Source organism: Mus caroli, chromosome 6 (assembly GCF_900094665.2).
Source record: "Mus caroli chromosome 6, CAROLI_EIJ_v1.1, whole genome shotgun sequence".
Lineage (NCBI taxonomy): Eukaryota > Metazoa > Chordata > Mammalia > Rodentia > Muridae > Mus > Mus caroli.
This window is the reverse complement of record NC_034575.1, coordinates 57,953,605-57,981,249: the sequence shown is the minus strand read 5'-3', so window position 1 is coordinate 57,981,249 and position 27,645 is coordinate 57,953,605. Positions and strand designations below refer to the sequence as shown.

General features: G+C 34.8%; 1 protein-coding gene across 2 annotated transcripts in view; it reads right to left on the bottom strand.

The window, feature by feature from the left end:
• Grid2 (glutamate ionotropic receptor delta type subunit 2) overlaps positions 1–27,645 on the bottom strand; it is a 1,450,739-nt gene that overhangs the window by 1,187,784 nt on the left and 235,310 nt on the right. For both annotated transcript variants that reach the window (XM_021164478.2, XM_029478539.1), the window contains exon 2: positions 20,207–20,362. In XM_021164478.2, coding sequence (XP_021020137.1) covers positions 20,207–20,362 — 156 coding nt within the window. The remainder of the gene's footprint in view (positions 1–20,206; positions 20,363–27,645) is intronic.

The following is a 27,645-nucleotide window of genomic DNA, read 5'->3' as shown; positions in this document are numbered from 1 at the left end:
CCCCTTCCCTTGCTTACCAACCCACCCACTCCCTCTACCTGACTCTGTCATGCCCCTATACTGGGGCATAGAACCTTCACAAGACCAAGGGCATCTTCTCCCATTGATGACTGACTAGGCCATCCTAGGTTACAAATGCAGCTAGAGTCGTGAATATCATCATGTATTTTCTTTGGTTTGGTCCCAGGGAGCTCTGTGGGTACTGGTTAGTTCATATTGTTGCTCCTCCTATAGGGCTGCAAGCCCCTTCAGCTTCTTGGGTCCTTTCTCTAGATCCTTCATTGGGTGCCCTGTGCTCCATCCAAGATTTGGTTTTTCCAATGTGTTCCAGATTTTCTGGAAGTTTTGTGTTAGGATCTTTAAAGATTTAGCATATTTTGTAGTCTATGTATCTATTTCTTCTAATGTATCTTATACACATGAGATTCACTCTTCCATTTCTTTTATTCTATTGGTGATACATGTATCCGCATATCCTGTTATCTTACCTTGATTTCCATCTCCAGGATCCCTTCAGTTTGTGTTCTCCTTTTTGCTTCCATTTTCATTTTCTGGTCTTGAATAGTTTTATTCATTTCCTTTACCAGTTTGATTGTATTGTCCTATATTTCTTTAATGGATTTAATTCCTCTTTAAAGGCCTCTAGCTTCTTCTTTGTAAGATAGAATTTTAGGTCATTTTTCTTGTACTTCAGCTGTTTTAGGATATCTAAGTCTTGCTGCACTAGGATGAATGGGTTTTAGTGGTGCCATATTGCCCTGGTTCTTACTGGTTACATTTTTATGCTTGCAACTGAGTTTTGCAGTTATTATAGATTTAGATGCTGATTTCTGAGCTTATCTTTTTGTATGTGTGGATTTGGGGGGAGGGGAGATTTTCCCTTGGTTTCTATTTTCTGTCTACTGCCTTGAGAGGCTGGGTTCTGGTGACGAGCTACCCTTCAAGTCTAGTAGGGTACTCCATGGGAGTTTTATGGTATGCAAGGCCTCTAGGGTTTGGAATGCTAACCTCTTCTCTGGTGTTGCAATGCTAAAATCTTTAGAGCCAAATAAGTTAAGTAAGAAGAAAGGCTCAATGGTGTTTATTTGATCTCCCTCAGAAGAAAACAAAAAACATAGAACTAGATGGAAGAGTAAGTGAAGAGGGGAGTTAGAGTGATAAAGTCTGGGGAAGTAGGAAAGAGAAAAAGTATTTGGAAAAAGTCTCGGAAATCTGTCGGGGTAGGTATCTTTGGTACAATTTAGAAACTTAGGACAATGGAAACTCACATGAATTTATGAGAACACCTCTTGCTAAGATTCCTAGCAATCTTTGACATGGAACCTGAATCAACCATCACATCTAACCAGAAAACACTTCCAATATAGGGACTGGGGCATGAAGCCAAACCTTAGACCCATAATTTGTTCTGAAAACAAGACAGGCAGGGATAATGATGGAGCAGAAATTGAGAAAATAGCCAACCAATATCTTGTCCAGTTGAGGAACATGCTATGAGAAAGAACCCACCATTGACACTATTAATGATATTCTGTCATACTTGCAGATGGGTACCAAGCATAACCATCATCAGAGAAGCTTCATCCAGAAGATGATGGAAACTGATGCAGAGACCCACAGACAAACATTATGTCTAGGAGAATCCTATTGAATAGGGGGTGGAAAGATGGAAGGAGACAGGAAGCATGTTACAGGCCTGCAATGATATATAGGAAGGGCATGAATAGAAAAAGATCAAAAGCTTCCTGTGTATTTCAGGAACTGTATTTTAAATGTGTAACATGCTTCCTGGTTGTTTGAGAAGACGGAATTGTGTCTGACAGCAAAAGGCACATTACACCAAATTCCAGTTTCCACTGCTTTCCCTTTTACTTTTGACACTTTCTAAAAATGCTAGTGCTTAATTGAATACCTGGGGGAACTGCAAGTCTAACATTTTGAAGTAGTTCAATAGTATATAGAATTGCAAGAAAATATACCATGACAGATGCACCAGAAATGATCAGAACTCACAGGTGATAAACATTCTATGAAGGGGCACTTCACAAAATATTCTTTTTTTGTGTGTGTGGTTTTTCGAGACAGGGTTTCTCTGTGTAGCTCTGGCTGTCCTGGAACTCACTTTGTAGACCAAGCTGGCCTCAGAAATCCACCTGCCTCTGCCTCCCGAGTGCTGGGATTAAAGGCATGCGCCACCACGCCCGGCTTCACAAAATATTCTTATCTGTTAAGATCCCAAGAGATCCTAATTGAATCCTCAATCCTGACTCACACAAAATGTGGTTATTTCAAGATATCAATTTAATTGTACAAGTATTCTTAAGAGAAAACAATATTCAAATGGTTAACAACATATATTTTTCAAACAACTGATTTTTTTCTTCTAACTTCATATTGCTCAATAGAGACTAAGACATTTACTAATTTTTAGTTTGATAAAATATCTAGTGTTGATTATAATTGGTACTAGGATTTACATCAGTATTAGTAAATGCCTACCTTTATCTCTAGTTGAACATGAAAATAATATTTAGTTTTGTGCCAGCTCTACTTCAAGAGCACAAGTAATGTCAAGTTATAAATGAAGTCATAACAAAGGAAAAAGTAAATGAATGCACAAAGAACTATGTATTTTAAATAGCTTCCAAAAGGCAGGATGTTTTACAAGAAGTCTGTCTATCTCAAGTGTTTTCACAGGAGACACAATGATACAGTGGGCCATCGGGACTTCCAGAAACCCTAACAGGAGTCCTGAGTTGTCACAAAGAGTCAATGGGCACACACAGGAGGTTCTTGAGAACTTCAGAGTCCTCCATTCTAGTGCTTGTTCAGACCTTCCCATTACTCCACATAATCACATCTGAAAAACCTAACAAGAATCATGCATTAACTAAACGGAGCCAGAAAGTGGTACCAGCTTCTGGTAACTAGTGATATCCAATTGCATCTTAAAGAGATATATGTTTCTGTTAAATATATGTATAATTTGTAGTTAAAATTAAATTATGTATCTGTTGGAGGAATTAGATTTGCTTATAGGGCCTTCTTCTAAATAAGTATGCACTTCACCTCTTAGAAATATTGAACCCTCATATAACATTTCAATTAAATATATAATGGTCATAGTTAGGGTTTTACTGCTATGAAGAGACACCATGACCACAGCATCTGTTATAAAGGACATTTAATTAGGGCTTGCTTACAGGTTCAGAGGTTCAGTCTATTATCATTATGGCGGGAAGCATGGCAACATTCAAGCAGACATAGCACTGGAGGAGCTGAGAATTCTACTTCTTATTCCAAAGGTAGCTAGGAGGAGGCTCTTAAAGCCACAATGACACAATTCCTTCAAAAATGTCACACCTATTCCAACAAGGCCACACCTACTCCAACAGGGCCACACCTCCTAATAGTGCTAACCCCTGAGTCAAGCACATTCAATCCACAACAAAATATTAAAAAATAATATATTAAAATGTTATATGCACAGCATTTTAAAATTAGCTATGAGTATAATGGTATTTTATAAATGTACATCTTCACAATACAAATAAAACAACAAATTCTATAAATATAGTACGATGAATAGTATAAGCTCCCATACCATAGTATCAATAATAGATTTGACCACAGAGTTACATTTACACATGTGTGTATCAGCAAACCCTGTGCTACAGAGCTGTTGTGCTGCTTATATATGGTTATGTAAAGTTTAAAAGCCACTGAGGCAATTCAAATAACATGTGTTTCTTGCTATTGGTTTTCTTTTTTCTTTTGTTCTCCAGAAAAAAAAAAAACTGTAGGAACAGCAACTAGATGCATTCCTATGAGGTCAACTGTGGACAATTTATACCTATGAACTGCAATGTAATGAGCATGATAAAAAAGACACATTTCTCCCCACGAGAAAAGAAAACCAAAGCCACTTCTGTTCTAATACTTATGAGTTTCATTTACCAATTGTTTGCATATGTACCTTAGGTAAATATAGTCTCCCTTAAAATTATTTCTTTATTTTGAGATTCTAAAATTATTACATCATTTTGTTGCTGCCAACCTGTTCCTTACAGTTCATCTTGCTCTTCTTGGGGCCTCTATTTTCATTAATTGTTGTTACACATAATTGTATATCTCCTTTTATTGTATTTTCAAATGTGTCATTGTTATTCAAATTTCCACTGGGTCCTGAATTTTCCTTCATTTACTATTCTTCTCATTACCCAGTGTATTTCAATCTCAATTATTACATTTAATAGCTTCATAAGATCTCTGCTTTTTGCTTTATTCCTTGTTATTTTTTATTAATCCTTATTGGTCATTTCTGAAGGCCACATGCTTATGGAAATTGAATGAACTGAGAATAGGTATCCATATAGGAGCCTTTTTAAAAAATATTTTTATTAGGCATTTATTTCATTTAAATTTCCAATGCTATCCCAAAAGTCCCCCAAACCCTCCCCTACCCACTCCCCCACCCACCCACTCCCACTTGTTGGTCCTGGCGTTCCCCTGTACTGAGGCATATAAAGTTTGCATGACCAATGGGCCTCTATTTCCACTGATGGCCGACTAGGCCATCTTTTGATACATATGCAGCTAGAGACACGAGCTCTGAGGGGTACTGGTTAGTTCATATTGTTGTTCCACCTATAGGGTTGCAGATCCCCCCCAGCTCCTTGGATACTTTCTCTAGCTCCTCCATTGGGGGTCCTGTGATCCATCCAATAGCTGACTGTGAGTATCCACTTCTGTGTTTGCTAGGCTCCAGCATAGTCTCACAAGAGACAGCTACATCAGGGTCCTTTCAGCAAATTCTTGCTTGTGTTTGCAATGGTGTCAGCGTTTGGAAGCTGATTATGGGATGGATCCCCAGATATGGCAGTCTCTAGATAGTCCATCCTTTCGTCTCAGCTCCAAAATCGCAATACCTCTCCTGGGCATATATCCAGAAGATGTTCCAACCGGTAAGAAGGACACATGCTCCACTTTGTTCATAGCGGCCTTATTTATAATAGTCAGAAGCTGGAAAGAACCCAGATGCCCCTCAACAGAGAAATGGATACAGAAAATGAAGACTACTCAGCTATTAAAAAGAATGAATTTATGAAGTTTCTAGGCAAATGGTTGGACCTGGAGGGCATTATCTTGAGTGAGGTAACCCAATCACAAAAGAACTCACACAATATGTACTCAGTGATAAGTGGATATTAGCCCAAAACTTAGGATACCCAAGATATAAGATACAATTTGCTAAACACATGAAACTCAAGAAGAGCGAAGACCAAAGAGTGGACACTTTGCCCCTTCTTAGAATTCGGAACAAAACACCCAGGGAAGGAGTTACACATAGGAGTCTTATCCCTACCACGAATTAACAAACAAGGCTTCAGACACATCATTTAAATTCTGGCCCAAGCATTAGTCACTGTGTGGTTTGTATTTTCAGGATTTGTGTGCAGAAAGATTATTGATTTACCCTTTATTATAGATAGATCTTGTTAGAGCCAGAAAACACACTTCAGTGATTCTCAGTATCAGCTTCCCATAGAATGAAACATTGTTGATAATATTGTATTGCATTTTATTGTATATTTCAAAAATTACCATATTATCTTCTACTATATTACAGAAGCAACATTACTGGGTTCAGGTAGTAGATTTTTCTTGCTAAATATAATTCTCAGAATTAACAAGCTGTATAGTTGTCACATAGCTGGTCATTAGAACGCGAGTGGCATTGTGTAATTTCTTACTCATTTAAACAATCATAAATGCATTCAAATAATTATTCTTTAAGGTATATAGTGTTTTAGTTATTATAAAGTGAAATTTAGGCTATCTAGATATCCACATTTCCAAAAATTAGATGTCTACAAAGAATTTTAAACAATCGATTTCAATGTATAAACGAAAACAAACAAAAAGTAGCATAGCGTGAAGGCAGTGTAGAAGTTAGGTATTATAATTATTGTCAATTATTTTTTACCATTTTGTTCTGCCTTAAGATATGTTTTTTAACACAGGATATACTTTGTAACCTCTGATGACCGTAAAATCACTGCATAGTCAGGCTCGCCTTAAACAAATAGAAATTGATCTGTCTCAGTCTTCATAATTATGGGATTGCAGGAGTGAGCAAACATCCATGTCACTTACTATAATTTCCAACAGTCCTGCAATAAGTATAAATCACTTTGAAAGAAATTTTGGTTTTATATCCAGGGACCCATCCCATAATCAGCGTCCAAACGATGACACCATTGCATACACTAGCAAGCGTTTGCTGAAAGTACCCTGATATAGCTGTCTCTTGTGAGACTAGGCAGGGGCCTAGCAAACACATAAGTGGATTCTCACAGTCAGCTATTGGATGGATCACAGGGCCCCCAATGGAGGAGCTAGAGAAAGTATGCAAGGAGCTAAAGAGATCTGCAACCCTGTAGGTTCAACAACATTATGAACTAACCAGTACCCCGGAGCTCTTGACTCTAGCTGCATATGTATCAAAAGATGGCCTAGTCGGCCATCAGTGGAAAGAGAGGCCCATTGGACTTGCAAACTTTATATGCCCCAGTACAGGGGAACACCAGGGCCAAAAAGTGGGAATGGGTGTGTAGGTAAGTGGGGGGAGGGTATGGGGGACTTTTGGGATAGCATTGGAAATGTAATTGAGAAAAACACGTAATAAAAAAATAAAAAGTAAATAAAAAATAAAATTAATCAGGCTTGCACAAAGTTCCCCCTGGCTGGGTACTGAAAAAAATGCTCTACACTTATCGTCAAAGTACAATAGATATTAAAATAGTTGCTTTTAATATTTCCAGTTCTTAGATTAGAAATTCAGAGTTGAAAACTTTAAATTTCTAATACTAGTAAATGATAAAGATGAAGTTTACATCCAGGCAATCTTGCTAGAAAGGCTATGGCTCAAAGACCCTCATCAAAAAAAAAAAGTATTTTATGCTATGTAGACAACTCTTCCATTCCTGCAAAGATACACATAACATCAGCTAATTAAAAAAAAAAAAAAGAGGTTATGAGTTTAAAAGAGAGCAAGGGCTAACATACTGAGGGGGTGAATAAAGGTAGGAGAGGGAAAGGAGAAAGGATATAATTATAATTTCAAAAGTAGAAAATGAAAAAAAAATCCTACTTTAGTACTAGCTATTCCTTTAATTACCCATTTCAGCAACTGATTCTTTCAGAGATGGTTTTTCTCAAACATGAAATTAATGCTTACACTGTATTCATTTTTTGCTATAATCCCATAGTAAGGATATATTTTACTACAACTCCATTAGATCATTACTTTGTGGGTTTTAGAAAACTTTAAGTTACAATTATCATTGAAATATTAACTCAAAATTATTTATGGGAAAATAAAACACAAAGCAGTACAAGATAAAATAATTTCAAGAATGAATATTACTTGCTTACTAATAGGAAAAATAACCTCTGTTTTTCAGGAAGTAAAGATTGTCGCAAAGATAAATATATAATTTGATAATGGCCTGCTTCCAAGATAGGTTATCTTGGAAAACTGAAAGACACTGGTATTATATTTGGCTAAAGGGCCCAAGTGAGTAAAGAAATCTCACCCAGTATGCCTTTATCAATTGAATTTTTTTTTCAGAATACAGTGTTATTTTGTAAACTTGTAGCTTATAATCTTATTTTCCAAATTCATTGCTACTTTTCCAAAACCAATTCTGTCCAGTGTAGATCCCTGAGTTGTGGCCAATGTTTATCCTGTAATATTTTGGTGAGAATACTCTCTTTGACTGGAAACACAAAGTACTTAGGAAAATTTAATAGTTTTCCTCATCTATATAACTCACCAGTTAGTCACAAGCATTGTATTTAAGAGTTGTTGAATGAACAACAAAAAAATGTAAATGAAATGTTATTTCATAGAAATTTCTGATAGCTAATCTACATCTTATAATATATTTAAGAATATGTTAATAAGAAGCTTAACAGGAGAAGCCCAGAAAAGCACACTAATGGTTGCCCAGTCCAAAAAAAGTCATATATGGACCACAATATCTCACAGCCACTGAACAGATTGCAATATAGGTCTTACTCCTTTTGTGTGGCAAAGTAGCATGGGATAAGCTGTTGGATTGATCAATTAAAATACAAGAATTCTATGAAATGTAATGCACCGAGTGTTATAACTGGGACTCTGCAAACTGTATTGTTTTACAATCTTAATGGTGTTTTGGGGTTTGTTTGTTGGTTGGTTGGTTGGTTTTTATTTTGTTTTGCTTTGTTTTTCAATTTGTTTAACCTCTCTGTGCCTAATTCTATATATAAAATGTGCCTAATCACTAACATTTAACAGGATGATCAGGATGAAGTGTGTTAGTAGGTGTGAAGACTATAGCTTGTAACCAGCTCATAGCAAACAATAACTCTCAGATACAGTGCTGTGTATGCTATGGCTGCTACTGCTTTACTGAACTGGAAAAAGAGAAAGAACCAAAGACAGGGTGCACCATTACTAATACTTATTGTACTTGATGATGTGTAACAGAGTAAATTCTAGGAGGCAGATTCTAGAAATGCACAATGCACACATCTGTCTGTTAAGGATAAGGATTGTAGATGGCAATTTGGACATTAAGGTCAAATTGAAATCAACCAAGGTGCCAGGATTCTTGATAAAGGCCATTCAGTACTGTGAATATTAATGTGGTCAGGATTGATGAGGAGTGTCTTGGAGAAACATGAAAGCAATGAAACATTGTTCTGTTGGCAGTCATAGGGGAAGACATTCATCACTACAGTAGGGTCATTTGTGTACAGCTTCATTTATTTTCAGTAGCTCCCGTCAGAAACATGATGATGGATATGTCTTACACGGCTATTGCTGACTTGTCAAACCTATGCCATTGCCTTTACATAATTCTTTTTACTGTATTATATTTTACAATAATAAAAGCTTTAATCATAATAAAATTTAAATGTTCCACCTTTCATTACTATCCTTGTTTATACATGGAAAGATTGACGCTTCTGTATACTTACCATCTTCATATTTGGCACTCACTAACAATAATTAAACTGTGATTTATATAACCACTGTGACAAATCCTGTAGCAGAGAATTGAGACTGAGTTTCTGTAATATACAAGAAATTTCATGTAGTACCTGTAATACTAATATTCATAAACTGCATCTGAATAGCACATTTGTTTAAATTGAGCATATGACTTTTTATAAATACTAGCCACATACTTAATTCATACTATATGGTTGTATTTTAAAATATTATGATGACATTTTATAGACTATGGAAATAGTGGAGAAATTTTAGATACACACAAGTAAAAATTAGACTTACTTATTAGAATTAGTCATGTGAACACTAAGTTATTCAACTCTGATGAAACCTTGGGATTGATCCTAAGTTCTTGGAAAGCACAGAGTCTACATCAGCCTAAGCATCAAGGTGAAAAAGGATCTAAGGACAAAAGGATTATGATATAACAGTGGAGCTATATTCATAAAGTATTTTTTGAGAACTGGTTAAGAAAAAAAAATGGCTTCATGTCGGTGAAACCTCTGCACACAATACCAAAAGAAATATGGGTATGTGGGTATCAGAAGTACCACACCCTTTACTATGGTAACTATTCCAGGATAGTAATAGTAGAACCTTTTAAAATAATTATTTAAAATAGCAGATTCAAATTCTTTTAGTAATTCTATGAAATCCTGTAACTGCACACTCCATTGCTCCAATATTAGCAGAAAATACAGGGCACACATACACTCTCACACACACAAAACTTACTGTTGCCCATAGTATACCATGCTAACAACTTAGTACACAATATAACTACATATGAGCAAGATGGAGTTATTGCTTTTATTACTCAGGTCATAAAATTATCATAGAAAGTAGAAAAACATCTCTTCTTTGCATTTACATATCTTGCCTTGTGTGTTCATACTGGGAATAACTAAGCAGTATTGAGTAAAATTTGTTGATAGTTTAGAGTCTATTTTCAGTTTTAATAACAATAAGAAGATAGTTCATTAAATAAAAATATAGACCATGCTGCTTTGTATATAAACTAAGGAGTATAAACAAAGATATTAATATAAAGTAATTATTCAAAAATGATTTTTTCTTTTGAAAGATGTTCAGCCTTAAATCTTCAAAATTGTATCATTTGCTTATATACCACAATTATTTCTTTGTTACATATTATAAGAGAGTAAGATTTCATCCTTGAAATCTTTCTAATATGGCTGAACTTTATCGGAGCAAATATAATCTTTAGAAAACAGAAGATGGTACTGCCAGCCACCACGGGATGTCTGATGGTTGTAGCAGTGCCAAAACAAATATCAACATCTAAAGAGCATATGGACTCTACAGTCCACCTCTTATCTGATCTTACAAACGATAGAGACTTCGTGGGTATTTTCACACTGCTGCAGTACCGGCTTGTTCAAACATAGGAACAGAAGCCTAGCCAGATCCTTATCAAGGAGGTCTCAGTGATATCACCATCATAATTCTTGTTAGACTTTCATATGCCTATGGTACTGCAACTGCATCTATGACAAGTGTAATACAGAAGTTTTCTATGCAAATTCACTGGATCTATATAAAACCATTTTTGTGTAAGAAAAAATGAAGAGTTTTACAGCTAGAAGCACAGAGAAGATGGTTATAAAGTCAGAAACAGGAGTGGACAGATAAAATCTCCCTAGGAATGGGAAATAGAATAGCTAGTTAGAGTTGAATGGTGTTAGGGATGTAATGTAAGATCCAGGAAGAGAGGAAGGAAAGAAAGGAACCTGGAGTCCTATGGGAAGACCTAAAATTAAGGGCCAATTGGCAGTGTGGGAATCTCTTACAGTAGAAGCTTTGTAATATATATATGAAAGACATCTAAGTAAAATTGTCAAATAATGAGGACGGCAAAAGTTTAACCGGACACCTTCTTGTAACTAAATGAAGCTTGTAATACCAGGATTGAGTTACATTTATTACAATATTGGCCAAAAAGTCCCAGGATATACTCAAACAATGCAGGTTGTTACCAAGACTATAGTTTGCTCTCAAAAACTGATGTCAAGGCCCCATTGCTAAAGGCAACACCTATAAAACTCATACAACATGAAGAATTCATGCTGATGCCTATGTAAACCCTTTTCCCATATATTATAGAATCTTTGTTACAAGAAACATAAACACCAAACCATTCACAAATCCTTTCATCTACAATGGTGTCCTGCCTGGAAGATATGCAAGTACAATAGTGGCACAAAGCTATTAGGAGTAACCAACCAATATCTGATCTGACTTAAGATATATTCTATGAGTTGTAACCCATACCTAACATGGCTTGTATCAAGAACACTGCTCGCAGTCAACAACCTGAGGCTAGATAGCCCAGGGACCTAATGTAAAACAAATACTAGATTAAGAGATTACTATATTATTATTATTGCATATTCTAAAATATATAACATTAAAATGAGTTGTAATGACATCTTGCTGTACTCATAGATGCTCATCTATCATCAGAGAAGTTTCTTCCTGCAGCAGATGGAAAGAAATAAGAAGACCTACCACATTATATCATACAGAGAATGAGAGACCTTGGAACACTCAGCCCTAAATGGAATGTCTCCATTAAATTCAACCCCCCACCCCAACCCCATGCTCAGGGAACCCTGCAGAAAAAGAAGCAAATAGATTGTAAGAGCAGAATGAGAAGGAAGACATCAAGAAGAGGAGAGGAAACAAAAAGGATAAGAAAAGAAAAAGGGAAATCAGGGTTTTTTGTTTGTTTGTTTTTTAATGCTCCTTTTAAAGCACACAGGAGATCAGAAACCATATAAAGGTGAATGCTGCTTCATTTATTAGTGTTTTTATATGAGATTCTCTCTCAGACTGCACAGCAAACTGCATATTAAAAAGCCAGAAAATGAGGATTCGTTCTTAGGCTTCCATATTGTTAATTATTAAAACATTAATATATTTCTATGGATTGTTCTGCCTTAAAAAATGAGAAAATCTGAGTAAAATCAATTCTCTAATTTGTTCTGTTTTGTTTTTCCTAGAAGGACAAATGTTAAGAAAAGAACAAATGTTTTCAGAATCATGCTAAAAATTAAAGATATGGATCCAACAGCAATGACTTTTTAACCCTGTGGCAGTATTGCTGTCCTTTTCTTTGAATTATTCGATTTCCAAAAGGAGTCTACAACATTGAAAATCACCTAGGTGAGAATTTCATAAGCAATGGTTACACATTAAATGATGAGTCCGTGGTCATGACCATTCATAAATAAACAGAATAAACCTTAAGGCTTCAAAAGACAATTGTTTTCAAACACAGAATACCACACCATATATAATTTTCCATATTCAACTGAAATTCCATACTGAAATGCTACTTACATTCTTTTCAAAGAAGCTTCTAAAGAAAAAAAAAACTTGTCTTAAATTACATCTTTTTCTTATTTATCCATCACTACCCTGCCCATGTAAATACATTTTCAACCATACATATATATCATCTGTATGTTCCTGTCATTGCCCACTTGGTTTCATTCATCTCACTGTTTTAAATTAACACAAAATTCTATCATAGTTCTCTTGTATAATTCCCCTATGTGGGTGTAAAGTCCTTAGGTGTTTTGATTAAATGCGTTTGAGTCTATAAATGCCAGTTTTAATAATCATTGCATTAAAAAGTCTATTACAACTCAAGGGACAATGAAAAATTAAACATTTTAGAAATTCCTTTTTTTCCATCCACCTTTCTTTCCAATATTTAAGCTTTATTTTTCAGAAAGCTTTAAATGTTTTTCAAGAATGGTGAAATAAACTAAAAATCTAGCCACTCTTTATGGAACTGAAGTTTGATAGAATGAGCTGGTGTTGGCTTGACATAGGACTTGTACTTTTTCATTTGGGGTCATCATAAATAGATCTTTACATTCTGTCTTGAAAAGTTGACACTGATATTTTTTCATTTATTTATTTATTTATTTATTTATTTATTTATTTATTTATTTTACATCCCCATCATGCCCCCTCTTATTCAGTCAGTTCCAACTTCACAAGTCTCTCCTCCCATTACCTCATATTTTTTCCTCAGAGAAGAGGAAGCCCCTGTTGGGTACCACACTGTTCTACCCTGATACATCCACAAAGCATCACCACAAATTGTTCTATTTTATATAACAAGTATTCTCTTATAGATTATAATAACAAGGTGTTTCCCCAGAAGCTGTTGTCTTGAATGCTATTTCCCCAGTTCAGTAATTTTCAGTAATGACGTTTGGGGGAAAGTAACTGGTCATATCATCTTGTCTGTCACTATTGGATTATTTATTGGATTTTTAATGTTATATGGGTAAGATGAAGTGCTAAAATCTTAGAAGCTTGGGCCTAATATGGAAATATACATTTCTGGTAGGCATGCTACAAAAGGTTTTATGTGGATATCACCTACTAATAATCTTTATCTTATCTCAGTGTATTTTATCCTAATGTTTCTATTCTGGATTCTACATTCTTCAGGTACATAAACAAGCAGTCAGTAAATGAAGCAAATCATCTAGAACAATGAGCCAAAATAAAAAAATCCCTCTTCAGTTTTATTATTTATGAATTTAGTCACAGCAATAACAATATACCTAATTCATGAGTAATATAAAATCAAAATAGAGAATCTTCTTGGAATCAAAATAAAACTTTAAAAAGTCTCTGTTTTAGTATTTTTTCTTTATTTTCACAATAATCCCAGTGATATGTATTCTTCTGCACATAAGACACAGATACAGGCACAGGCACACACACACACACACACACACACACACACACACACACACACACAGTGAACACAAATACCTCCTTTCATCCTGGAATATATTTTTCATGTGTAATATATATTTGAAGTGATTTACATTTGAAATTATAGCTTACGGAACCAGTCTAGCCACTCTTCTCACTTATAACCCAGTTCTCCAAAAAACAAGTATGTTTCAAAGTGAGGTGAGAATTTCCTAGAAAATGACATGATATCATGTGTTATTTAAAAAGATCAGTACTGAGAATGCAAAGAAACCATTGTAGATGATTAAGAGTTAATATTCCCCCATGAAAAGTCAGAATGAAAATGTGCAAAGTCCAGTCAGATAAGCTTTAAACAATCCTGTCAGAAACAACCTCAAATACCAGAGATGAGACATCTCTGCAAGTATAAAGCTTTCCTTGAACTCATTCTCTCTTTGACCTTCATGTACATCATTCTTCTACACTCTCACTCTCCACAACTGAATCCCATTTAGCTATGACTCAGTGCCTTATTTACTTCTCTGATTGTATTAAGCCCACACAAATCATCAGAAAGCTTTAATTTGGTCTCCATGTGCTCTCTGTGCTTCCCAGAAATGGTAACAAGGTATTTTAAATCTACCAGACCATAAGTACACATGCTGCAACATCACTATTTTTTGTCAAATAAATTACACTACAAATCTAATTTTCATCTTCCTGTGCTAACTTGGAGAACTAACCATGAAAATGAGGGAGGAGGCAACATTGTCTCCTTTATCTTTGCCAACACAGCAACAAGAATCCAGCTGGAGTATCCACCTGAAAATGGACCCTAACAACTGGGTAGATTCAGAGCCACCTGGGGGCAAATACAAACAATAAACAATGTTTCAGATAATAGTGGTTATCAAAATAGCTATCATGTTGACAACCAAAGATAAATTCAGTTTTTTGAATTGAGATCAGCATTACTAATATCCAACTTTATACTTATCCAATTTTCTTGCCTAATTTGAGACCAATATATAACATGGCAAATCATGGAAACATAGATATATGCATAATATATATGATTAGACATATACTTATCTGCATTATATATATATATACTCATTAAATATTTTAATATACTTATTATTTATAACAGTAGAGGTCACTATGTTTTTCAATAATTCACGGTAATTCTATATTTTCTTCAAAAGTTATTTGTGACTATAGTATTATCATGTCACTATCCTCACTACACTTTGTAATATTTTTTGGTAAGTTTTAGATAAGAGTAATTATATGAAAGGTTTTTAGCTAAATTTTGCTACTAAATAGCATTTCCTTCCAGAAATCTTACATATAAGAATCATATAGATCAGATTTTTACATTCAGTTTCTAGTGAGATACTCCTAAGTAGTACATTGTCTTACAAATTCTCACATTTTGTGAGCTGCAGTATGTTAGTCTCAGTCAAAAATTAAAATGTATAGGTACTACTGTTTCAGTAAAGTTATCAGTGTTTTTTTCATAGTAGGTATTTCTACATTGTTATTGTTTTATGCAGAATAATCCACAGGTCATTTTCAAATACTACTTACTAACTTCTAATCCTAGCTTTGTGATCATTCAGATGATAAAACCTACCTGAAGGGAGAAAGCACTTTTTGTGGGCCTCTAAAGATTAAGGGCCCAGCTATGTAGTCCGGTTGTGATCTGATGCCATTAGCTACTTTAGCACTCTCTCATTACCTGGAAAATTGCTGTTCTTATGGCTTTCCCTCCTCTACATGATGAGCTGAAATCTGTCTAAAATTACCATGAATCGTTCATAAACTAAGTTGCATTGGATATGTCTTTTGTCCACAGAGAAACAAAATTACTAATATCTCTATGATTTGACACACAGAAGAAACAATCTCTGATGGAAGAGGAAACAGGAAATGTAGCCATAATCTGTTTGTTCACGTTTAACAAGAGACCATTCCCTGAAAATGGTGGTGACATGCTCTCAGTACTGTGATGACTCAGTTGATGAGGAGGCATATTTTATTTAAAAATCAATCACAGCAAACCTAGAAGCAATTTCAGAAATGGAAAGCCTTCTCTAAGAATAAATTAAACACCTTAAATATGTTAAGAAGCCATAAAATCATAGGGTCAAATTGCCTTTATAATGTACCATGCATTTGCTGAACTTTTCATTTTTAACTGATGAGGTTTTCCAAGGCTGCAGAATATGAGTGATTTATAGAGTGTAAATGTTTATCATACAGACCAGAATTCTCCCATTATAGTATGCTCTGAGTATAAATAATTCATGTAAAAATGTCACAAACACACATTTTCAACCTTTTAATCCTCTAAAATACTTCTGAAATGTTATACAAATTTTGATATTTCACAATATTGATATTTCACGTGTGTGTGTGTGTGTATGTGTGTGTGTGTAATTTTACTGTTAGATGTAATACAGTAACTAATACTTACACCGATATTAAGTTCCTGTTTGATTCTTCATTGCTGATATTTGCATGTATTATAAAAGAATTATAAGAATTAATTCATGTCCTGGAATCATAATAGATTAAACTACATATTAAACATTTTACATTGATTTAAATTTACACTCAAACATACTTAACTGGCTGTTTTAGAAATATTTGTGGGTTTTTTTACCCTCCTCTATGCCATATGGAAACAGAAAATCCTTTTCCTTAGTTATCAAAATATATTACAAAGAATATTAAAAACTAACAAAATAAAGCAAGGAAAGATCCTCTGTTAAAATGTGAAAAATAATTTGTCCTTGGTTACTATTGAATAATTTATTATACAAAAGTAATAATTTATAAAATATATTCAGAAGTAAGGAAACAATTTTTTGCTGAAAGAAAATTCTTAATTATTTTTATCAGAACTAAATATTTCTCTATTTTTCACTTAGATGTATGAACTAAGATCATAGTTATATCGTGAGAAATACAATCAAAATGGTCATTGATTATCAAAGAATATAAAATTAACCCTGTTTTGTAACCAATATATGGTCTCTCTCTCTGCCGTCTACAGATTAGCCTGTAGAAATCTCAGATCTTCTCCATCACCATGTCTGTCTGCACCTTACCACGCTTCCCACCATGATGATAATAGACAACCCCCCTGAACTGTAAGCCAGTCCCAATTAATTGTTGCCCTTTATAAGAAAAATAATAACAGATATATATTTTTAAAAGCTTACTTTACAATTAAATATTAAACTTGAGGTCCTATAACAATGCTAGAAAACATTGTTAGTCATTTTGTACTATCTCCACGTTAACTAGGAATCTCTGATTCAGAGTTTTCCATTATTCACTATTAGCAATAAGACAAATCGCATGTTAAAAATTGGCTCTTCAAAATCTGTTTCATTACCCCGAGGAACTGAATGCTTCCATCTATGAACAGTAGGATGAGTATTTTAACATCACAGCCCTAAGTATGCTCTTAACATATTTATGTGACTGGAATTTTAAAATAAAATATAGATAACAATTGGATTTGGTTTGTCTTTTGAGTGACAAGTTTTCTGTTAGATCTCTCTTATTATTCATTGTTGATCAAATTTCTACTTTCTTAATCATGCTGTATTCTCAAGAATTGTGCTTTAAACTTAAAATAAATGCATACAAACAGAAAGATAGAAATGTTGTAAATTTGCTATTAATTTTGTAAAATCTTTAAAAATGATTGATAAATAATAAAATAACACCATTTAATTTTTTATACCTTATAATAAGTTGGTAATATTAAATTTATTTTACATAGATTTTAATAGTATAACTAAGAAGAGATGATCTCTCTTTCTATATCATTCTGTCTTTCTGTCTCTCTGCCTCTCTGTTTCTCTCTCTCTCACATGCACACACACACACACACACACACACACACACACAAACACAATGTGATCTTTAATGACATAGTTTTTCTCCTAAACTTCTTGATATCATTTAATGAAATGGGACTTCCAAAGTGGTTCTTTATTTATCCTGCATAGTTTTTGTTATTTTTAAATAATAATTTTATAGTAAGTCTTGAGATAATTATTACCACTTGTAAAATAAATCCAATTTTTTCTAAATACAGAAGAGTGGCAACAAGATTCTCTAAAGCTGGAACTTGTTTCAGGTTCAGCACCCACAACAGACCATCAAAATAACTGGCCCAGAACATCTTGTTAGTATCAGACACCAGTCAAGCAATCTGTCAAGATCCTTCATCCTTGTAAGATATCTAGGAGACTCCATCTGTGAAACTTATTACATCTCCCATTTTGCTTTCACTGTGACAACTTCTTTCAAGTCTTACAATTCTGTTGAGAAATATTTTTGTTTCTAGAACTGAACTAAGAGAAGGATGGATACACAAAGCACAGTCTAAAAGAAAATTATTGCAGTTTTAAAAATAAACCCTCAACGCTCCAATGAGGAAATATGTGCAGACTTCATAAATCCCTCCCACCTAATTTGTTGCTTTCATTTATCCCCATCTACTTTTTTAACCAAGGTAGACACTTAAAATCTCAGGGCATTTGGTTAGGTTGATTTGGCAAGAAGATTGACACATCAAGACTTGGAAGATAAGTGGGTCAGACATCTTTATTTACTGCTCTAATCATGGTCATGAAAGCACTGGGTGGCAAAGTAACTTGTCAAGAGTTCACTGAGAACATTACTGTGAGAGAACATGCATTCTATAAGCTATTGGATATCTTCCTCAAATTCTAAATTATTTTGTAAACTTCTTTATAAATTCTAATATCAGACATATTACAAATGCTTCCATAAGTGATTTTCAACATTGGAATAATTTGTGGTAAAGCTATGATTTTAATGTGAAAATATTTAGGTGCATTTAAAAAATGCCCTTGTATTAATGTCCAGTTATTAAAAATCAAAATCTATCTTATTATTAAATATATATTTTTAGTTTTCTTTGAAAATTGTTTATTTTATACAAATAATGTGACTTATACTATCCAATCAGCAATAAAGAACATCTTTTCAGACCACTAGTGTCATATCTAGTCTATGAATAGATGTAAATTATTGCTTATGATCATCTATAAAACAATGTACATATCAAAAGTTCTAGGAGTAGATAAAGTGGTACATGTACTAAACTTTTGGCATTATTTTCTCATCCTTTCAATATCAGTCTCTTGACATTGTTTCCTGCCAAACTAATTTATATTTCCAACGTGGTTTTGTTTTTTCTTCTTCCAAATTTGATTTTTAATGGTCCATAAAAACAATTCATTTGACTAGATTACTCTGACCTTCATTATCTAAAAGTATAGCCACAATAAAATATAAAACAGATCAATGTCTTCATCTGTGCAAGTATTATAACAAAACAACTTTCAATTGGTAACTCACAAAGAATGGAAAGTTCTCAGTGCTGGAAGGCAAAGTTCAGGGAGTTAGCAGACTATGCCTGATATCTGTATTTTTGCTCCACAGAAATTGTCTCCGTGTTGTGTCTTTTGAAGACAAAGGAGGCAGCATTCCCCCTTACCTCTTTAAAGAGCACTAATCCTACATATAAAATCTCTCATTACCATGCCTTCAGCATCTTCCAAATATTCCATTTCTTAATATCATCATGGCAGGAATTATGTTTCAACAGTGAATTATGTGGGAAATGGCAAAAATAAATCTAGACTCTTAGAAAACATAAAAAACAATTCCCCAACAATGAGCGCTTTACCAAACAAGGGTATTAAAACTTAATTAGATTATCAGCCTCAAACAGAGACTTCCACTAATCTAAGAAATGCTATTGTAGATTACTTTTGTCAATGAGAACATTAATTCACTCTCATGAGAATGGAAAAGAAAAGATTCTTCTTTAATATTTGAAAACTTGTGGGGAGAAATACAGCCAGAGATTCGCCCTAGGAACACAGCATAACCCTGCTGATTTGTGGGTAGTGTCTCCAGGTTTGCCTTGCAGCAGCGTATTTGTACCCCTAAAATGTCATTGCAAGTTGTAACAATACTCAATTCAGCAGTAATCACAGAGAAATCCAAAGCAAAAATTCTGATAGAAAGTCATATTTCACAGTAAAGTTACATTTCCATTGAAGTTATACCAATGCCATAAAGCTCTTGACTGTAAATTATATATCCTCTTTCACATCATATTTTAATCCAGATCATAATTTTTCATATGACAGGCCTTCAAAACTTGAATGTAACATAAAATCTTACAAGGTAAGAACTCTCAGGAAAAGTAATATCTAATTAGATGAGATGGCTCAGAGTGATGCCTACATTGAATTGCTGTTTATGGATCTATTTTTATTTCCATTTTACTGAATAATAATATAATCAAAAGAAACAATAGACCACTGATGGACTTACCTTCTTGAACAGCTTGAAAAGGGTTGTTGCCATCAACAAATGTCACAGAAAATGTGATTTTCTCAGTCTGTAAGATTTCCTCATTCTGGTTGAGGTCACCAACTGCCGTGCGGAATACCTCATCATCTTTTTTAGCAGATTCATCAAAAATTGCTCCTAGAAAGAAGTGAATGTTTCTATTAAACAATAACATTAACATTGTCATGACCTCTGGCAATATGCCTAAGACACATTTACTTGAAAACTGTATACTTCCATTTAAAGATGTCACTGTATTCACCATAGGTATATACTGTCCTATTACTGAACATGGAAGTAACTTTACTTGTTTCAAGTGTCAATGAGGAATGGTACTTTAAACTGTTGTTGCAGGGAAAGCATCCTGAAGACAGTTTTATGTGCTCGTTGCAATTTAGAATTTGTAGGAGAGTGGCTAATACAGCATACGGGTAATAAGAAGCTTGGCAATCACAGAATATTTTTTGTGTGTGTCACTAATTATACTTTGGACATTCCTGAGGACCCATTCCCAGACTAGACAGTTTCAAGTTCTATTGTCAACTTAATTGTTCCTGAGTTTCCTGCATTCATTTTCCTTCCCAGTTTTGAATAGGGTTTCCAAACCTTTGACAGTAGTAAACCCAACAGCATTTACAGAGAATTCAGACATATGCAAGTTTTTGAACTGACAAGAAACCTTTTCCTGAAGCATTGAAGCATTAACTAAGACATTTTTCTCACAATCACTATAATGATGGCAGTGAGTCTCACAGTTCACCCTTAACAGTTGTTTGCCCATATCATCATAGTTAAGCACAGGTGTCCCTAGTGCATACTGTTTGATTTCAAATCCCATTTTCTGCTATTTGTATACCGAATGCCTCTCAGGAAAGTGTTCACCCGTGAATCAAAAGTCAAAAATTTATAGTCAGCAAAAGAATGAATGAATCTATGAGCAAAAGAAGTACTAAGGTCAATGTGAAATAGGTTATGAATAAATTGGTTACACTCTCAGTGTGTTATTGTTTTCTTGTATTCAAATTCCCTGTATGGATGAATCTGGAAGGTATTATACACATACTGCCTGACTTCACCTACATATAGACTCCAAGGAAGACCAAATGAAGAAGCACAGAGTGCTGAGTTGTCTGCCAGGAAAAGGAATAAGGAAGCAGAGAATGAAGGTGAAGGGTGCAGATCTCCAGACCCTTGCAGAATTTACATGGTCACTAAGAAGAGAGAAGCAGGTGGTGCAGAGGAATGATAGAAACCCCCAGTCACTTGCAGGCCTCACAGACTCACTGGGAGTAGAGGAAGCAGGAAGTGGCAGTGGAGGGTGCAATCCTCCAGTGATTTTTGCAGACTTCACATAGGCACTGGGAAGGGTGGAGCAGGAAGTGGAGGTGAAGACAGAGATAGAGAACACAAGGATTCAAGCTATAGTAGTTTATTATGGTTATGTGCTATGAGGGTAGGCTTAGGGTGTCTCACAGGCCCACGAAATGACTGTGGAAGATGATGTAGCTATAAATGTGTTCTGCCATCAAAACCACATCATTATGAACATAAAAACAAACGAATCAAGTCGTATTTTTTAAAGTATATGATGAAATACAGGTGTTTTGTGAGACAGAGGTTTTCATAATACATATCTCTGATAGTTTCTAGGGTTTTTTTTTTTTTAGTATAAGAACTATATGTATTTTTAAACTAAAGATCCAGAACTAGATATTTGACATGGGCCAAGTGTCACAACAAGAGCAAGACCACTTTCCTTCACTGCAATGTCCTTGTTCCAAATTCAAAAGGTTGTTGCTACTGTATTGTACTTACGGAGAATAGCAACATAATGCAGTTCTTGACATTATTGACATTCTACAGGTAATTTATCTTTGAGCATACCTCATTTAATTAATTACTATTAATGATATTAATTATTTTATTATTCTAATCCTTCCTAATGAAAGCCGGTATATATTTTAAACTAGTTTGTCTCTTCACTATAAATATTTGACTAATTAAAAAAAAAAACCACTGATTCAGATTAAGTAAAATAACTAATGAATGACTATAGAGCTAACTAGACATATACCAATTATCCTTTGTTTTTAACTTATTTGTAATTGAAAAGCCCTATGTATATATAAGAAAAGTATCACATTATGTGTTTACATATGATACAGATTCATAGAGATTATGTGCATACACGAATTTAATATACGATACATTTTTTGATATACAAAAATAGATAGATAAATGTAAACATTTTACATCATTAGTTGTGATTTTTTTTCTTTAACTGGTATTGAGTCCCTACACCTTCCAGTGAATGAAAGATGAAGTTATGAAAGATGTTATTCAATGTGTGAGTCAATATTCTAATAAAGAAAGCATGATGCTGTCACGTCCAGTAAGTGTGACAGGTTAGTGTTACCTGTTCTAGCTGAGAAGGCTCCCTGTTGAAGTAAGATCACTGAAGAGTGCCCTACATGATCTGGAATTTTTTTTATCACTGACCTTTTGTGCTGACATGGATTACACTAATACTGTGTCCTAGCTTCTGTAGCATTTGTCATTCATTTTCTGTCTACAATGAATAACTATCCACTGTTGAGCATATGTGAGAGACAGTGAATAAATTAATTAACATATAAATGGCATGTTTTAGATATGTCACTCTATATTTATTGTGTAAATACTAGCATTTTATTAATGTAATCAAATAAAGCAAACAATTATTTTTGACCCATGCTATCATTTCTGAAACATAGAATAATATTTTGAGATTTATAGTTTTATAAATATTTGAGCAATATTATGTGTATCCTGATTTTAATTATTGCAATAATGATTCATTTAAATATGGGAGAATACTCCTGAATACATAACTAATATTTATACTAAATGTAATACTATCATGTTGAAAAGATATACTCTTTACCAATGTGCTAGAAAAATGTGATATCAATTTCTAAAAGTTCATGCTGAAGTGAGTCATTTACTTTAAACAACATGATCTAAGTGTCTGTTCACATTTTTGTACATGTATCTGCCTTTTGATGGGACCCAAATGGGGCTTTGCAAAGACAATCTGCAAATAAATCTTGGGTTCTAACAGGTGCTGTGGATGACTTCTACCCTGTAGAACTGATATCAGATTATCCCTTAGGTGATGAACTAAAAAACACTGAATAGAAAGACATAAGAGCAATGGTTCATTTCCTGCAAACAGTAAAGCTTAGCACACATATCAAAATCTAATAATTTATTTACTGTTTTCCTTCTTCTTAAGCTTAGCTTTCATTCTAAGAAGACATGATGCATGTTGGTAGAAAGACCCATGTGTGGTTTTCTTGAAGAACATCAAGACACAAGGTCCCTAATATGATCCACTTCCCAAATCCTGCAGCGGGGTCCGCACTAACATTACCACACACATTTAGAACAATATCCCATATCATTTATTTATCTCCTAGCTCTTTTTCTCAGATGCAAATGTTAAAAACATACACGGAATATGAAACATTTTCCCCAGGTGTTTGCATTAGAAAGTGTTCAGAATGAGGGTGGTTTTAAGTTGGTAGTCAAATTAAACATTGACTATCTCTTAAAATTACACACACACACACACACACACACACACACACACACACACACACGCACACACGCACACGCACACACACACACATATGTATACACACACATACACACATATGCACACACATAATCAATTATATCTATATGTACTTCTGACATATTTCCACCATCAGCAGTAGGTATTTTAACCTTCTATTAGATGGAAAAATAGGATATAAACTAGAGGAAGGCATACATATGTTTTTAAAGTTAAGATATCATATTCATCTAGCTTCAATACATCGGGACATTAACTCTGAATTCACATTATAAATAAAACTGTTAGTAAGATTTCTTTGTTTAACAAATTGAAAATTATAAAATATACCAAATTTAAACAAAGATTATAAGATATAATTGTGAATTTGTAGTTGATAGTTATCTCAAATCACATTAAAACCTTAGTTCGTTATATTTATAAGATATTGATGGATATAAGCAACCAAATAAAACATTTACATTCTTGATGGATATTTAAGTAGCCTTAAATCAAGATTTCTTCTGTAAATACCATGGATATATGTGTGCATGCATATGTGTGTATATATATGCATGTGTGTGTGTGTCTGTGCATGAGCATAAGTGCTTAAAATAAAACCAGATTGGATCATGATATCATATCACACAAATTAACATTTTCATATATTACATATCACACAAAATAGCATTTTAAATATTCAATAATTCAAATAATTTTAAGTAAAAATTATGATTGATTATCCAGCTTGTTAAATCTAATATACATCAAGTTATATTTTTCTAATCATTGTTTTTATTACCATAGTAGCCTCCACTCTTGCATTTGCAAGATATTTTTGCATGGCCAAACAATGTATTTCATATTTAGATAATCAAGTGACATTAATTAAGCTTTTTCTTATAGGAAATTAGGCATTACCATATGCAGGATACCTCAGGTCAACACAGGAGTTCAGTGTAAGTTATAACAGTGCTAGCTTTAAAGTGGCAAATATATTTGAATGTGAATTTATAAGATGGCTTATCATGAATATAAAAGAACTATTATTGATTTTGCTGAAAGCACCCTGATATAGCTGTCTCTTGTGAGGCTATGCTGGTGTCTGGCAAACACTGAAGTGGATGCTCACAGTCAGCTATTGGATAGAACACAGGGGCCACAATGGAGGAGCTAGAAAAAGTACCTTAGGAGCAAAAGGGGTCTGCAACCCTATAGGTGGAACAACAATATGAACTAACCAGTACCCCCAGAGCTCATGTCTCTAGCTGCATATATAGCAGAAGATGGCCTAGTCGGCCATCATTGGGAAGAGAGGCCCCTTGGTTTTGCAAACTTTATATGCCCCAGTACAGAGGAACACCAGGTCCAAGAAGTGGGAGTGGGTGGGTAGGAGATCGGGGCAGGGAGGGAAGGGTATGGGGAAATTTTGGGATAGCATTTGAAATGTAAATGGAAGAAAATACCTAATAAAAATTGGAAAAAAAAGTTTCATTTCTATTCACTTTAGATCCTGATAAAATCCCAGCTCCCTCCTCTCTTCCCAGTTCTACCCTTACAAATGCCTCCTAGAACTGCCTGCACCCCCTCTCCTCAGAACACCTTGGGTAGCACCCCATCCTGGTACATTTATTCCCAGCAAGTCTAGGCATATCTTCTCCAACTGAGGCTCACTCAGCAGTCCAAGTGGTAGTGGAAGGGGATCCCATGGCAGAGAACAGAGATGGAGAGAGCACCTACTCCACTAGTTAGGGGAATCAAATGAACAGCAAGCTACACATTTGCTACAAATCAGGTAGAAAATAGTTTTACACCAAGACCCAGCTATACTACTCTTGGACCTGTACCCAAAAGATGTTCCACTACAACACAGTAAAACTTGCTCAACTATGTTCATAGTAGCTTTATTTACAATAGCCAGAAACTATAAAAAATTTACATGTCCCTCAACTGAAGAATGAATAAAGAAAATAGGTACATGTACACAAGGAATATTATTCAGCTACTAAACAGAAAGACATCATAAATTTTGCAGGCAAATAAATGGAACTTAAGAACCATGTTTTTTTTTAATGTTTGTATTAGATATTTTACTTATTTATATTTTAAGTGTTATCCCCTTTCTCAGTTTCCCATCCAGAAAACCCCTATCCCATGATCCCTCCCCCTGCTTCTATGAGGGTGCTCATCCACCCACGCATTCCCACCTCCCCATCCTGGCATTCCCCTACAGTGGGGCATAGAGCCTTCACAGGACCAAGGGCATCTCCTCCTATTGATGTCTGACAAGGTCATCCTCTGCTATATATGCTGCTGGAACCATGGGTCCTTCCATATGTACTCTTTGGTTGGTTGTTTAATCCCGGGAAGCTCTGGGGGGTACTGCTTGGTTCAAATTGTTGTTCCTCCTATGGGGCTACAAATCCCTCCAGCTCCTGGGTTATTTCTCTAGTTCCTCCATTAGGAACCCTGTGTTCAGTCCAATGGTTGGTTGAGAGCATCCACCTCTGTATCTGTCAGGCTCTAGCACAGCCTTTCAGGAGAGAGCTATATCAGGCTCCTGTTTGCAAGCACTTCTTGGCATCTATAATAGTGTCTGGGTTTGGTGTCTATATATGGGATGGAACCCCAGGTGGGGCAGTCTCTGGATGGCCTTTCTTTCTCTCTCTTCTCAACATTTTGCCTCCATTATTTCCTTGAGACAGGAGCAATTCTGGGTTAAACATTTGGAGATGAGTGGGTTGCCCTATCCCTGAACCTGGGGCCTTACCAATCACAGAATATGGTCTCTACAGGTTCTCTCTCCCCTTTGTTGGGTATTTCAGCTAACCTCATCCCTGATATGTTTCTGGTAGCCTCTTGCTTTCCTGACATTTATGACTTGCTGTTGGCTATCCCCAGTTTCCCATTCCCCATTGCTACACAAATTCCTGACTCTCTATATATCATCCCAATATCCTCTCATACCTGATCCTTCCCCATTTTTCCCACCTTTCTCTCCTCTCTTCCTCCCAAATCTATCCTACTCTCTATTCACTGTGAGTATTTTGTTCCCCTTTCTAAGAAGTACAGCATCCACACTTTGGTCTTTCTTCTTCTTGAGCTTCATGTGGTCTGTGAATAGTATCTTGGGTGTTCTGAGCTTTTGGTCTAATATCCACTTATCAGTGAGTGCATACAATGTGTTTTGTTTTGTAATTGGGTTACCTTATTCAGGATGATATTTTCTAGTTCCATCTATTTGCCTAAGAAAGTCATGAAGTCATTATTTTTAATAGCTGAGTAGTACTCCAATGTGTAAATGTACCACATTTTCTGTTTCCATTCCTCTGATGAAGGACATCTGAGTTCTTTCCAGCTTCCAGTTATTAAAAATAAGTCTATTATGAACATAGTAGAGCATATGTCCTTCTTATATGTTGGAGCATCTTTTGAGTATATACCCAGAAGTTGTTTAGCTGAGTCCTCAGGTAGTAAGTACTTTGTCTAATTTTCTGAGGAACTGCTAGACTGATTTCCAGATTGGTTGTACCAGCTTGCAGTCCTACCAACAATGGAGGAGTATTACTCTTTCTCCATATCCTCACCAGCATCCGCTGTCACCTGATTTTTTGATCTTAGCCATTCTGACTGGTGTGAGGTGGAATTTCAGGGTTGTTTTGATTTGCATTTCCTTAATGACTAATGACTTTGAACATTTCTTTAGGTGCTTCTAGGCCATTTGATACTCCTCAGTTGAAAATTCTTTGTTTAGCTCTGTACCCCATTTTAATAGGGTTATTTGGAAGAACCATGTTTTTAAGCAAGATGTTAATCATATATTTTA